The sequence below is a fragment of the Gobio gobio genome, assembly GCF_949357685.1.
Source record: "Gobio gobio genome assembly, chromosome: 2".
NCBI lineage: Eukaryota > Metazoa > Chordata > Actinopteri > Cypriniformes > Gobionidae > Gobio > Gobio gobio.
In genome coordinates, this window is record NC_137098.1 from 63,343,671 (window position 1) to 63,359,835 (window position 16,165).

At 38.9% G+C, this 16,165-nt stretch overlaps 1 protein-coding gene across 1 annotated transcript in view; it reads left to right on the plus strand.

Annotated features, from left to right (window-relative positions):
• The window catches only part of dnah2 (dynein, axonemal, heavy chain 2), a 198,846-nt gene that overhangs the window by 13,239 nt on the left and 169,442 nt on the right, over positions 1 to 16,165 (plus strand). The window contains exon 5 of the mRNA XM_079809147.1: positions 1,929 to 2,086. Within this exon, the coding sequence (XP_079665273.1) occupies positions 1,929 to 2,086 (158 nt within the window). The remainder of the gene's footprint in view (positions 1 to 1,928; positions 2,087 to 16,165) is intronic.

A 16,165-nucleotide genomic window follows, 5' to 3' on the forward strand; every position in this document is an offset into this window, starting at 1 on the left:
TGGTTCACAGATTTGGCTCACGGTCCTATAGGACTGATGGGGGATCAACATCCCCAGACCAAATGCGAAATGAAACATTTCAGAAGAAATCGAGGGAACTGTTCTAAAATCAGAGTGTAACAGTGATTTCTATCAACGGCCATATACAAATACATCTAAATGGACTGTAAAGTCCACCCAGCGCTCTGTTGTCATTGGCTGCGTGCAATAGCGTGTTGTATTTAATGAAGGTGAAATGGGCCCTGGTATTTGCACTCTTTCTCAGACTTTAGAGGGTTTCTCCCCCTCAAAGATGTAAAACAACACGAGAGTCCTGATTATTTCAGCAGGGAAGCATTTTATTGTGCTTGCAGTGAGGAAGGAAAGAAAGAAAGGACGTGGAGCAGAACTTGCTTTCTTGATTCAGTTTCCAGTCAGAGGTTTCCAGCTAATAATTTCCAATCAGAGGGCATTTGAGTCACGATGCGTGTGTTTGTGCGCGCCACGACCACCTTCCTTTGTCTCTCCCTCAGGGCTTCAGCATTTCTTTTATTTGTTTTTGGTTTGTTTTTCCCCCCGTCCTATTTCTCCGAGCTGGTAGAGCCTACATCAGATTTAATATCATTTTCCAATCAGCCAGCGCTAGGGGCCATGGACTTTGGACTCCCGTGTGCTGTTCCGTTTAATACCACGAGAAAAATACAGAGGTAAAGAAAGAGTTCAAATATGTAAGGCCTTCAAAAGAATAATTTGTAATAATCGTGCCGGCATTCCGAGACTGATGTGCTCATTGTTATTTTGTACATGAGACTCGCAGCTCTATGTGCCGTCTGCTTCCCAGCGTCTACTCCTGATATGAAACACCATCTGCCGGGGTTTCTTCAAGCTCAGCGCCTGTCATCTATTCTTACCTCCTACGTCCACCTAACCCTACTTTTAGCTCCGTCTGGGTTTTTTTCCTCCACCAAAGTTAAGACACGCTTCTCTGCTGATTTTCAAGAGCTGCTGTGACAGAAATGGAAGAAACGTCTCTGATTGAACAAGGCCTTAGAAATCTCTTGAGACACAGGCGTTGGGACGTGTGTTGTCTTCATTTACAGAAGGTTCTTTTTTTCTTTCTTTAAAGAGAGGAATGAAAAAAAATCTCTCTCTATATATATATGAACCAATAAGCTGTTTAATTCTGTGGCTCTCTTAACCTTTTGCTTAAATGAGAATTTTGAGTCATTTACATATCAATTTAATTTCCTCTTGTTTTGTGCCTCCTTCATTAAAACAGGAATTTGCCCGGCACTGTAATCAGGGTGTAGTACACATCACACACACACTTCTCTTTTTTTCCCCACATGCATGTATACACATTCTTTTCCCCTTTTTTCACAGATGTACACATATGCAGCTATTTTCTTTCTTTCTGTTTTCTTTTTTGTCTCTCTTTCACACATTTCAGTGCTGCATGGGGTTCCTGTGTCAAAAGAAGCTAAAATGAATGAGAATCTGTCGTTTCACATCCTCCACTATATACATCATCAGCCATGATTACACTTTCTTCTCCTCTCTTCCTCTCTCCTCTTTGTTGCCTTCTCTTCATTTTTTGCTCATTTCTATACAACAATCTCTGTTTTTGTAAGGCACTTGGATCTGAGTGACACCAGACACAAAAGCCAAGGTTTTAACAGGAGTAAATCCTGCCGGATTCATAGAAAAGTCTGTACTCAAGGTTAATCTACACCTGAATGCAGAGCACATTACGGCACACCTGTCTGTGCTTGCTTTGCTACAGTCAATGTGGTTTTCTCATCAAACATTCATGTGCAAAATCCTCAGTTATGAGGCTGAACATCCTGACATGCAACAGATACAGCAACAAAGACAGATTCATACTTGGATCACTGGGTGTCTAATTTACACACAGTATCTATACAATGTGGTGTTTTGTTGTTTTGCAGATGAGTAATGAGATCATCCGTCTGTGCTGTCGGGAGATCTCTCTGGACAGGATCTTTCAGGGTTACGTGATCTCCAGCAAGCAGATTCTGAAAGACTGTATCCAGTGCTGCCTGGCATGGAAAGAGCTCTACCTGCACACCTCCCAGCTCCACCACAAGTACAGTAACCCTCAATCATCGTTTCTCTCTCTCTCTCTCTCTCTCTATCTGAGTTCTGCTCTGTTCCCTACAGCACAGGAACACGCCACTTAGAACTGCACTGTGATTGCACTGTATTACAGCAGCACCCATCCACTTTACACGCCATAACGAGAGTTTCTACGGTCAGCAGTGACATATGGAGTGCTGGATCTTTTCAAATATAATTAAGCTTCTCCAGGTGATTTATCTCTGCTTACACTCTGCTGGGTGCCGTACTGTTTCATATCAGCCACTGCTACCAGCTCCACTATTAGTAATAGTATGCTACTACTAAACATGGTATTATCACTCCAGCTGCCATTTTTGCTACTATCACTGCTATTACGACGAGTAGCATGATCCTGCAATACCTTAGTGCGCGGTACTTATACAGCGGTACAAAGCAGAGCAATGCAGAGGTTGTGAGTTCGAGCCTCACCTGGAGCAGTTTTAAAAAGTCCTCTACTCTCTAGTCATCATGACCTCGATGTGGAAGTCGAGTTTGTAATTGTGTCCAAATCGAGTTTTCCGGGTTGCATTTCAAAAAGAGATGGAACACAATTGTCCAGTTACCAGAAAACTCTTATTTATAACCGAGGAGATATTATTATTAAGAGTTTTTAAATGAAGAGATTTGATGCTATTGTCTCCAAGTTCTCACGGTTGGGTTATGTGTCACTTGCTTTGAATTAAAGAGCCTTTAAGTGGTAAGTTAATCATTTAAAAATGTCAGAGACTGTCCTCAGACCAGAAATATTATGCTAACTATATATTTAATTGTATAAGCAATTAAGTTGCAGGGTGCATTTTTAGAGCAAAAATGCTATTCTTCGGATGTTCTATTAAATTGTAACTAATATTTAAACAAAAAAAGTAATTGTTAAAACAATATTATATTTTGCATGAAACATTCATTATTGTTGACCCCAATTGGCTGAAGCTATATGATGTGCATGAACTGTCACCTAGTGGTTAAATTCATGACAAGTGACGGCAGGCCTTGTCCACACTAATATATTTTCATTTGAAAACGCATCTTTTTCTCCATGTTGGCCTTGCGTCCACACTGAGACAGCGTTTTTATTAACGAAAATGAAGCTTTTTGAAAAAGCTCTCCAAAGTGGATAGATTTATAAATGTAGTTTTCACATTGTAGTGTGGACTGTGAAAACGGAGGGATTTGAAAATGATAACGCATGTTTAGTCAAGGGACGCATATCCAGTGTTGGGGATGTAAGGCCGCTAAAATCTCGTTCCAAGGAAGGTAACGAGCTGCGACTGAAGGCCGTTGCGCGTTCGTGTTTCAGCGGGGCAAAATGGATTTAATTATAATATTCTTTATCCGACTCCATTTGTCATATTGTCGTATATAGGATAGAATGCCAATTGGTTGTTTGGTCATTTATATTTAATAGTTAGTCACACATTTAATCATTCCGTTTAACCCTTCGTTGCCATGATCTACTTGAGAATTATAGATTAAGTCAGAATAGATCGAAAATGTAACAATTTATTAACAATCAGGTAAATGTATAATGTCAATTACATAATAGACAGAAATCTCTTTTAAATGGAAACACAAATTCTAGTTACGGTTACACCTAAAATAGTTTCAAATGGATGTAAACTTAAACCCTTAATTGTATTTAGTAAGCCTATGCATAGAATGTTACCTTCGAGAGAGAGAGAGAGAGAGAGGATAGAGCAGAGCCAAAGAGCCAGCCTAGATAGAGAAAGGCAGAGAATAAAAGAGAGAGAGCAACAGTTACAACTTATTTTTATCTTCCCTTGACCATGTGACTGAAACCAAATGGATTAATTTAAAATGACCAATCAGACCAAACTCAAACATGACACATTCAAACTGACCAATCAGACCAAACTTCCCCCACTATACTAAAGGTGTGAAAACATTTGGCCTGCAGGGCTCTCTATTGTCTTCCTGTTATTATAATTGGTTATTATCAATCTTACAGAGAGTAACTACTTACATGTAACTAGATAACGTAATTTAATTACAAAATAAATGTAACTGTAATCAGTTACAGTTACTGAGAATTTTTTTAAATTAAATTACAGTTCATGAAAATGTCAATGATTACAAAGGGGGTTACATCTGAATATTTTCTGTAAAAATCTATATTGAATAATATTAATTTGTTGCTTTGTCTGTTTTTGATGTGCATGATGCATCCTGCCATTTAAAGGCCGTTTAGTAAAGCTATGCTTTTGATTGGCCCTCTTGTTTGAATTTGCAGCGCATCACATCTATCAATTACATCAATCCACATAGCCACTGAAAGCTCTAGGCTACAACCTGTCTGAGAGTTGCCACCATGGCAAGGGATAAAAATGCATTCCAGTGCTGGACATTAGAAAAATCTAATGTAATCAGTTACATTACTTTAGTATTTGAATTATAAATTTTCAGAAATTATTGTTATTTTAATTATTATTATTTTAATAATTTAAACTTAATTGATATTCTCCTAACCAACCCATAACAGTTGGTAACCCTTTTGAAATATTTAACCTTATTTGTTTAAATATGAGCCCATATTCTGGTTTTAAATATTCTGAAAGTCCTTATTTTTTCAATGCGGAAGTAACTATTTTCTTTGAATCTGAATCTGAATTTCTGAGAGACTTCTGCTTCATTATCTGCAGGGCGCTGTGGTGCTTCTCGTCTGGTGTGCAACCAGTTTAACAAAGTGCAGTAAACTTGTTTGCGCTAAAAATTGTGTTTATGGTTACGATAACTATAATGATATGCTAACAAATGCCAGTTTGTAGCATCAAGCTGCATAACGAAATGTTTTTGCACAGCTAAAATAACTGGAAGCATCTGACACAGGCTGTCAGGTCTCCTCTGATTGTGTCAAATTTGTTAGGTGCCACTTTCACAAAAACACTAGGGTCCTAAAACTGCAGTCCTGCAACTTGCAGGAACATAATTAATTGATTCAATAATTAATGTTATTATTATTATTATTCACTACTAATTCAGTTCAATCCACATTTATTTGCGTAGCGCTTTTCACAATACATATAGTTTCAAAGCTGCTTTATGGGAAATCCATGTTTCTACATTACAATTTAGAGTGATCTGTAATCACAGGTGACTGTGTCCAAGTAATGGATTTCAGAAATGTACAAATAAGTCATGCAGTTAGCTAACAATGTATTAATTTAAGACAGAAACAATGAGCTTATTGAAGTAATTATTACGAGTTGTGAACATAATGATTACAATATATGGATCTGAAGAATACTGTTACTGCTAAGATTATTGTTACTTTTATCACTGCTACTATGTGCAGTACTAAACATCTTTTCTTTTTTACCTTTAGGATTATTACTACGGTTGTCTGCATTACCGCCTCTACTAATATGGAGCTAAATTAGTCTCAGAATTAATGCATTACAAAATGAGATTACTACATTTGTAAGCTAATTCACATTCACACAAAAAAATGATGTGTTTGCAAACAGCAATTCACAGACTTGTAACCTGATTAATATTCACAAAGCACTTATTTACAAATACAAAGCCAAATTTACATTTACAAAATATGAAACCCATCCTTTATGAGCACTAATCAGGCCATGCTGTGCAACAGACACTAGAATAAATAACAGATAAATTAGGTTTTGAATTTATGAATGGCTGTTTGCCTTAGCACTTTTGCTAATATAACAATTACAGTTCCTGCTAATACTGCTGCTGCTGTTGCACTCATAATGTGGTCCTCTATATATTAGGCTACTTAGGCTGTAACTAATTAGGCTAGTGCTACTAATACAACCAAATATGGTTACTGCTAATACTGCTGCCTCTGTTTGCACTGCTACTGCAGTTCTCCTGTCTTACTAGTGCTTCTAATACAACAACTTCTGTAACTGCTAATGTGTTGCTACATTAGCACTGTTAATATAGTTATCTTCATTATTTTCCTTGAAAATACATTGCTGCCACAGTTACTGCTGCAACAATATCCACCAATACCACTAGGGATGCACCAAAATGAAAATTCTGGGCTGAAATTGAAAACCAAAAAATCTGGATGGACTTTGCCGTAAACCGAAATCGAAAATGCTTTTTAAAAAGTATTTATTTCCTATTTTATAATTGTCTATACCACACCATGTTACAGCACGGTAGGGCTTATGCAAACTGCTACTACTTAGAAATTTAATGTGCAGACTTTGCTCCTTTTGCTTAATGTGCGGACTTTGCTCTTCCGATGAGTGTTAGCTGTACATGAGTGGAGCGTGAGCATGGGCCATCAGCAGCTGAGCTCCGCACGTACATAGCTGCCAGAAGTGTGTCCTGAAGTTGGCTTTCAGATGTATGCCGATGACACTGTGGTTTCTGTGTCCGGTAAAAGCCCTGTTGTTATCGGCAGTAGGCTACACTGACCAAAAGTCTTGAGAAAGTGTCTAATTGGCTTAACAAATCATGTTTAACACTTAAAGGGGGGGGGGGACACTCAGTTTCAGTCAGTCTCATGTCAATCTTGAGTACCTATAGAGTAGCACTGCATCCTGCATATCTCCGAAAAGTCTTTATTTTTATTATAATTATAAAAGAAAGATGCGCTGTTCCGAGTCTTTCCGGAAAAAGCCGTGCGGCTGGGGGCGTATCGTGTGGGCGGAGCTAAAGAATGTCGACACGCGCCGCTGTTACAGTGTTCAGTGCGTCTGAAAGCTGCGTCATCCCTAAAAGCGGGGAAAAACTTTATTCAACATAAAAAATGGCTTTTAATCAGATACAGCCATACATCTATGATCCGGAATCAGACCCAGAGGCTGAAGTTGAACAGGAGCAGCAGCAAAAACGACTAGAGCAGGACGTCGACTATGTGGTATAAGTTACACTAACTATATAATATGTTTAGCGGCTTGTGTTATTTAGAACACCATGTCAAGCGCGAGTGTTACAATGTGTGTGTGTGTGTGTGTGTGTGTGTGTGGGCATGTTTTCGTGAAATATCAGGACACAAATGTATATAATGACATGGGTATGACATAGGTATTACAAAAAGAGGGTGAAATATGAGGACGTTCCCCATGTCCTCACTTTTCAAAATGCTTATAAATCACACAGAACAAGTTTTTTTTCACAGAAAGTGAACTGCACAGTCTCCTGTGAGGGCTAGGTTTAGGGGCAGGGGCAGTGTAAGGGGATAGAAAATACGGTTTGTACGGTATAAAAACCATTACGCCTATGGAATGTCCTCACATTTCACAAAAACAAACATGTGTGTGTGTGTGTGTGTGTGTTTACGCGTGGTTTGTGTAGACATGATTTGTAGTAAGTGGACTGGTTTTGCACGTCAGGCTAGTGTTTACATAGAAAGACATGGAATAGTAGCGCATTTGAATGAAGAAGCGCGCTTATTTAGTTCAACATATTTCCCCATTCTTTGTGTATTGTTGTTTGGAGTGCTTTTACAATACACAAACATACACATATAGTGGCCAGCTAAACAAATGTACACACACTATACATCGCATGCTCCATTGATCAATACGTGATCATGTTTGGGCTAACGTTACTTGATGGGCATAGGCAAAAACAGACATTTGAAGCAGTCAAACCTGCGGTTCCAACGTTGGGACCTTTATCGTTGGGACCGCTCCATCCTTCAGTATTAGGCGATCTGAAAATCCGGCGTCGAACTGGGCCTTGTTTATAAAACAATCGGCACCGAAATGCAGGGAACAGACATAAATATTTGCGCAACTCAGTTGTTGATCCGGAAAAGCAAATTCCATCTGTACGAGCCAGCGCTTTGATGGGCGTAGCCTATTGCTTTCACGCTCTCTCTCTCTCTCTCGCGCGCGCGCGCGCTCTTCCGGTAGAATTGTCCGTACGGCCCATACAAGGAAATTCCGCCCTGTTGACGTCAAGCGGACCCATGATCGAAAAAAACTTTCCGAAACTTATGACTAACAGGAAGTACTAATTTTGGCAAAGAAATACTCCCATCAAACGTCCACCTTAGCTTATGAAACGGTGTCCATGTTTAGCATGGGAATCCAAGTCTTTAACAGTGCCAAAAGATCAGTATGCATGAAACAGCATTTCACCCCCCCTTTAATCTGAGGAAAACGAAATCTATGTGTTTTTCTATAAAAAAGAACAGGGATAATAAATGATCTTAACATTAAATGAATGGTGAACTCATCGATCAGGTAGAACTAGAAAAATATTTAGGAGTAATTTTAGATTCTAAGCTAAATTTTAAAAGTCATATTAAAAACATCTCAAGAAAAATGAAGGCCAGCATGAATTGTTTCAGAATGATCAGGAGCCATCTGACATTTGAATGTGCTCATGTGTTTCTGAACGCTATGATCCTGTCCCACTTGTCGTACTGCACCACTGTTTGGTCCCTGACTAGCCAAGCTACTCTAAGGCCTATTGAGAGGATTTATAACCGTGCCCTAAAAATTTGAGATAAAAAGCCTATTCGATTTCATCATTGTCACATTTTAAGTAAACATAAAATCTTAAATTGTGTTAATTTCGTTAATCTTAGACACATAGCGTTGTTTTTTAAATGTTTGACTGGACTTGCACCTGAGCCACTGTGTAAATTTGTGAACAGACTGGAATTCTCCAGATCAACAAGAGCTGCTACATGTGGAGACTGTAAAGTTCCCTTTTGTAAAACATCTTTTGCCCAAAAATGTTTTTTTTCTGTGAAAGGAGCCAATCTGTGGAATTGGCTTCCCACAAAATATAAAAGCTTTAACTAAACTGTCCACTTTTAAAAAAGTAACAAAAGCTTGGTTCTTACAGCAGCAGCAGTGTGTGATCATGCCGTATGAGATGTGTAGCTGGGTGTATGTGAGGTGTGACCCTGTGTGAGTTTGAGGACATGTGTTTATCTGTTATATTTATCTTTTTTGGTGCTAACTGGTTTCTGGACATTTTATTGTATTCACTGTAATTTTTTCTTATTTTTTAAATTATTTCTTCATTATCTTAACTGTTTAAAGCCTTATAGGGGCAGGTGTTGCGAATTAGCCCTGGCTATAAACACTGTGATACATGCATCGGATTGTTCTTTATGTAATAATCTATGTCGATTTTGTTTCTGTCCCTATTCAAATAAACAACAAATAAATAGAGCGGAATATTGAGCGGAGCGTCACACCGTGCAGTAGCTACATTTACATGGACACTTTTTGTTTCAGTAAATTAATTCATTCCGATTGATGAATCCGAACATAGTGTTTACACAAACTCTAAATAAAATGATCGGATTTAATCTTTTGACCATAGACTGTAAAAAAATATGGATGTAGTGTCCATGACATCACCCGTAAGTTTCTGAAGAGCATTTTTGAAGCCTAAAGTCGGCCATTGCCATCTTAGCAGCGAGTCACTCCCGGATAACTGAATATGGGCAAAGAGGCGGGATGTGGGTGGAGCTGAGGTGCCTGGTTACTGAAACCACGCCCGCCTAGCTCGACCTTAGTGGCAATCCACCTGTCACTCAAAGTGGCCACGCCCTTAATTATGCAGAACTTTAAGGCTTAATTTAATTTAAATGGATGCGTTATATAAAAAATTCACCCCCTCACAGTTTTCATGAAGGGCAAAATTAGCTGTATAGACCAAAACCACTTTTTGTACCAGGCTGTAAACATGTTTTGTTCTGCTGTAAAGTTGGGCATTTTAACATGGGGCTCAATGAGATTCTGCTCCTTCTGGAGCCTGTCTCTAGTGGCCAGTCGATGAATTGCAGTTTAAGTCACTTCCATGTCGGCTTCAAGAGAGACCGCACAAGGTTGGCGCTTGCTTTTGACATGTGCACACTGCACGAATATAAAGTTTCCCGCTGTTGTTGCACACTAACCATCCTCCTTTTCTTTGTTTAAAAAAAAAAAACAGACTTAATATTTTTAAATTTTGGGTCCTTATTAGCAGACGACGAGCACATGAACTGTTATGCTGTGCTGCTTATATTTATCAAGCAGTAAAAATGCCCTTTCCCGTGCCCAAGACCAGTCGACTGTGGATGAGAGTCTGAAACAAAAACTAGTGGGACTTTGTCCGGCTCTATTTATAACACTTTTTATTCAACTGGAAGAACAGCTTGTTCCACACATCATACGCAATTACGCTATTTCTACGTCACTGCACATGCACAGTACTCTCCAGTTTCGGTTTTTAATCTGATCACATTTTAATCATATCTGGCCAATTCATTCCGATTGACGTGGTTACATTGTGACATTTTTATTCTGATTGTGCTACTAGTCCGATTACAAGGGTCCATGTAAATGCAGCTAGTGGTAACGGCTAGAGTCAGAGGGAAACCTGAGTCCAAACACTTACGGGCGTGGCGGGGCTGCATATATACTGTATTTTTTCTCATATTTTCGGCTATTTTTCTCTTTTGGCCAAAAACCGGCAGCCGAAATGTCTGAGTCAACTGTACATACTGTAGATAGTGTTCAGTTCCCAGTGCCAGGTCTTCCTTTCTATACAGCAGCTAATGCAGAGCACACTTTCAGCCTAGATTATTCACTGCCGCCCTGCTCTCTGTCTTTCAGCATTATGGTCCTTCCTCTCCCTGTCATTTCCTCCATCAATGACTCTAACTAACCCACCCAGCCATCTCAGCTTCTCCACACAGTACCTGCACTTGCTCGTGTTCTCTCTCTCGCTCACTCTCACTCTCTCTCTTGCAATGGAAATGATACCGCTGCTAAACGAGAGTGCCAAAGCCATGTAGTGATTGCAGCCCTCCTGCCAAAAAGAACAGCATTTTACGGTGCGATGACAGAGTTTCTTCTTCAAAGTGATGGCAACTTACCGCCAAATGATGGAGGCTGAACACGACGGCATCCATTTGAAAGGAGCTCTCTCAGAGTCATCTCCCGGAGTTTTTTTTATTGCACTTAGGTTTAGGCTGGCGTTTCTTCTTTAGGTGTGGTGAAACTTTGCAATACTGTTTCATCATCTCGCAACAGAATGCGGCGTCTGCTTCGTAGCATTTCCACCGTAAACTACGGCACAACTCATAGCGCTGTGATTTTGAAAGATGTTAACAGTGTAGCAAACGCCGTATTGTTGAAGATGAATGTAGCAGATGCAGTGGGAGGGAAACATTTATTTCATAAGCAAGTCTTCTCTACAGGATACAGCCATTCAGTTGTGGCTTTTTAAAACAGCATGGGGCTCCAGAGGTTTTTCACGGAAAATAATGTGCGGTCAACCAAAGACAGCACAATGTTCTTAGTGAGTTACACCCCAAGGTCTCTCACTTTCACTCAAACCTTGCAGTTTTTTGGATTGTATCAGATTTTTGGTGTTGTGGGCCTGCTGGTTGTTTATGACTGTTGGCTTCATTTGTTGTGCTGGAAGAAAAGGGTTTGCTTTGGTCTGAATTTTCCAAATTACAGCCAGTGTTCAGTCAGCACAAGTGACACACAGTTCTACCTCTGTTACCAACACAATGGGCCTCATTCATGAAACACAAGCAGAACGAATCGTTCGTAAAGCCGTTCTGATGTACATTTTCAGATTCATGAAAATGTTCATATTTTCAAAATGTTGCACTAAAGAAATGTATAACTGCTCCCTACCACGTGTAAATGGGGCATAAAACTTTAGAATGTTCTGTGTTCTTATAGGCAAACTGATTGCATTTTTGTACCATAACAACATTTCACGAGTTTGTTTATCCTGTCTTATTATTATTATTTTTTTTAATTTATTGTTAAGCTGAGAGTTGAAAACTGTTCAACTTTGGGTAAAACTTTGGGCGCTCGTTACTGTCACTTTTTACTCTGTTGTCCAATCACAGCGGAGGAGGGACGGGACAAACTACGCCAACCAACCTTCCTACTTGTACGAATGAACAACAATGGAGAAGTTAAAGGGTTAGTTCACCCAAAAATTAAAATGACCCCACACTCTAAAAAATGCTGGGTTAAAAATAACCCAAGTTGGGTTGAAAATGGACTAACCCAGCAAAAAAAACCTTTGTTTAAGAAAAATATCCATATTTAAAACTTTATAGACTAAAATAACTAACTTCCGGCAGTCAGTGGTACGCGAGTCGACGCGCTAAAAGAATAACCCCCGACGCTATGTTTTGTTTTGCTTTATCCTCTGCGCTTCTGCGTTCGTCAATACGCATGCGTCTTTCGTCGTAAATCGCTGCGTACGACAATCAGCCGTATTTTACTATTTTAGTCAATAAAGTTTTAAATATGGATTTTTTTTTTTTTACACAAATGCACCACTTTGCTTCAGAAGGCCTTTATTAACCCCTGGAGCCGTGTGGAGCAGTTATATGATGGATAGATGCACTTTTATGGACTTCAAAAACGACCCATCAAGTCACTGCCATTATAAAGCTTGGATTAGCCAGGACTTTTTAATATTACTCCGATTGTATTCTTCTGAATGAAGAATGTCAGATACACCTAGGATGACTTGAGGGTGAGTAAATCATGGGCTAATTTTCATTTTTGGGTGAACTAACCCTTTAATATTGCTGGTTACTGCATTTTTATATTGAGTAATATTCTTCAAAATGAGATTCTAGTAACCAAAGCGCCTCAGCTGGAAAAACGCTGCGCCTCCAAAGTGCTCTCAAGCGCCACCAGCTGGACGTTTTCAGAAGAACACCTGGCATTTTTTCAGATGGCTAAAACGCTTTGGTGGACACACGTTAATTAAATATTTATTGTTAGGCATATGGCCAATTAGTCTCTTTTGAATTTATGCAATATACTGGAGCCAAACCTGAGAGGGAGTCCAGAAGTTTCCTCAGTGTTCCTGGACATGCAATGTGCGTTGTTGTAATTCATAGACAGGGATTATGCTAATTGTGAATGAGCGTGACCGCGTGCCCTATTTACGAATGATTGGAATTTATTAACATACATACGCTTAAGTATCAAATCTGATGTTTACGAAGTGAACATTTTTGGGAAAGTAAGTTTACGAAAGTTTAATGAATGAGGCACAATTATTCCTACCGTACATGCAGTAAATATGGTTAAAAACAACCAGATTTACTGGGTAATTGTAGTATTATTATTATTTATTATTATTATTATTATGGTTTACATATTGGTTTTGTGATGTTATGTGTCATAGTATAATAAGCAACTAGCTTACCATGACATGCACATTACTCATATAAAACATGAGCTGCCATAAACATTTATTACTATATTGAAAAAAAATTTCAACCATGTAAATAAAAGGAACAAATTACACAGAACTTTTAAGAAATTTACTTAAATCTAAATATATATTATAATAATATGGGAGTCATGGTAACTTTTTAATTTGAATGAGATGAAATAATCTAGGAGGTTAAGAGGCATGCAATTTATTGTCTATTGTCAAATTATTGTCTATGTGAAAATATAGGTATAATGAAAGTCAATGGGATCCAAAACAACATTGGTTTTCATTGTATGGACAAATGATGGCAGATTTTTTTTTCTTTTTCGGCACAGTGGGTGTTAAAATGGAGGTATTTGTCAAAATGGGATACTCAGGTTTGCGTTTCTGTGGTATAGAGTCTGTTATTTAGTATATTGATATCTGGAAGAAAGAAAAAGACCCACTTCAGAGATAACTGAATCTGTAGTTTTTCTCCAGTAGAGGTACTATGTTTACTGATTTGACCAGAGCATCAGGAATCCTATACATTTGAGAGCCTGCGAATAGAATCGTTACAGAAGAGCATGCAAGCATTGTTATTATGAAGCGTTTGTTGTTGCAGTACCATTAATGGCCTGCCAGCTGCAGCAATAATAGCCCGCACTCCTGCGGCCTGGGCTGATGGCAGCACTTGAAGTGTATCGATTGCTGCACTAGTAAATTCAATACAGCGCTGCAACTAAAAACTTAAGGCACGGCAGGCCTCAGAGGTAGGATTTGATTGTCCCTGCTTTACGATGTATTGAGTGCGAGAGTGAATGCCCTGTGTTAAAGCAGACAGCGTTATAAATGAGCAATGCTGAAGCTCGATCCAGATGCTTGAGGTTTTGTGTTAAGCAAACCAAGACCTCTTTCTACTTTCATTTCGAGGAGGGGGGGACCATTACGCACACACTCGCAAATGTCTTAGTCCTTCAGAGTTCATTTCAGGGGTGACGGCTTGGAGATGGGGGCTTTTAGATACTCTTTGTAATAAACACAAGTCAGCTTTTGAATCCTTGTGTTGTTCTTTGCACAGACGGGAGGAGCAGAAAATCAGCAAGTGTCATTGGCACTTTTGCTGCTCGCATCACGTCAGATGCTTTCAGAAAAATGATTGATCAAAGCCAGCCGTCAGCTCTATCAGTCTGGACAGCCATGAATCGCAGGTCACCTGTGTTTTTCTCCAGAGCTGTTTTACTTGCATCGTATGTATAAGCGGGGATCACTTAAGTTGGTTTGCTCAACCTCATGGTGTACATGTTTATATATGTGTGTGTGTGTGTGTGTGTGTGTGTGTGTGTGTGACGCATGATTAATGCAGGGTTAGCTGCGGCAGCGTGCCCTTTATCCTCTGTCCTCCTGGCGGCCCGCCTTTTTCTCTTTTGCTTCTTCACTCTCACTTTATCATTCATACCTTCACCTCTTTTTTCCTTTTCACTCTCATTTCAAAAGAAAAATCACAAATGAGATCTCTGTAATATCTCTTTGTTGTTCCAGTATTGAGATTTAATGGAGAGCAAATGGCGTCTTTGCTCAAGTAGTAAAATAACGCCTTTCCAATTTTCAGATGAGATCTCGACAATATCACAAACTGAAACAGTGTTTTGACCTCATAATTTTTAATCAAAAAACTTGTTTTTCTCTGTGTAGTATGTCATTTTATCTGCTTAAGCCCTAACCCTTTCTTACAATTGACTTCAAGCTCGTATTCGTCTGCATCCATCCAATCAAAACCCTTTTTTTTCTCAATAATCCTTTTCACCTTGATGTACATCACTATACGGAAGAAAATATCTGTAACTACTTCCGTTTTATAGCCATATTAACATTTGGCAGTTCGACTTCGATCAATTGAGTCAAGTGCATTGCATTCTGGTTATTCTGTGCATAAAGAATAGAAAACAGGTCTTTGTGAGTGACGGCATTTTGAAGCATGTTGTAATACGTTTTAATATGTGTTTTAATTTGGCTATGTGTTATGTTTTATGTCTGAAATAAGTTTATATGTTGTTTTTACGCCCTACTGTGATTGTGGGACTAATAAAGTGGTAAACTTAAAAGAAAAGAAAACGTTGAGACAACCTGAGGCCAACGTTGATACTGAAATGAAACATAATTGAGAACTTCAATTAAGTTTTGTGAGCTATGAAAAAGCATGAATTTTTTCATCATTCTTATTCATCCTTTCTTGTAATTGTTCTTTTTCTCACCACTCTCTTTCCCCTTCACTCCTGTTCCATCTTTTCAATTCTTTTCCCTTAGTTTTATTGAATTTTGAGTCAATCGTGTCAGATTTTCCAGACAATGCCTTTAAAGGTTGCTCAGTAAGGAGCAGTGCACCCTGTCCCCATCTGAATCGTAACCTTTGTGGTCAGTCTGGTTATTCTTCTGTATAATGACTGCGCTTGAATCCTTTCAGGCTTTCTGAAACACAGATGACCTCATAAAATATCAGCCATGGTTGGAATCATTGCCATGGTACCAAAACTGCCGCTAACTGCTCAGGGAGTCGTGCTTTGAAAGAAAGTTTTGCAGATTGTGTTTGTGTATATATGCACAGAACATGTACACGTGTGTGTCAAGTCAAGTCAGCTTCATTTATATAGCGTTTTTCAAAATAAAGATTGTTTCTAAGCAGCTTTACAGTGATAATAGGAAATTAATGGAAGAGAGATCGTTTTGGCTGTACAGCCGCTCTAGAAAAAAGTTATTGTCCAGCTAAAGTAAGTTTTGATTCATTTCAGTTGTAAGAAATCATTAGTTATTTACTTTGGTGCCACATACACAACACCATTTTCAACCAAAATAGAAAACTCTCAATACGTTCTGGCCGCTCATCCTCACGACAACAGTGTTTGGTGGCTACAGA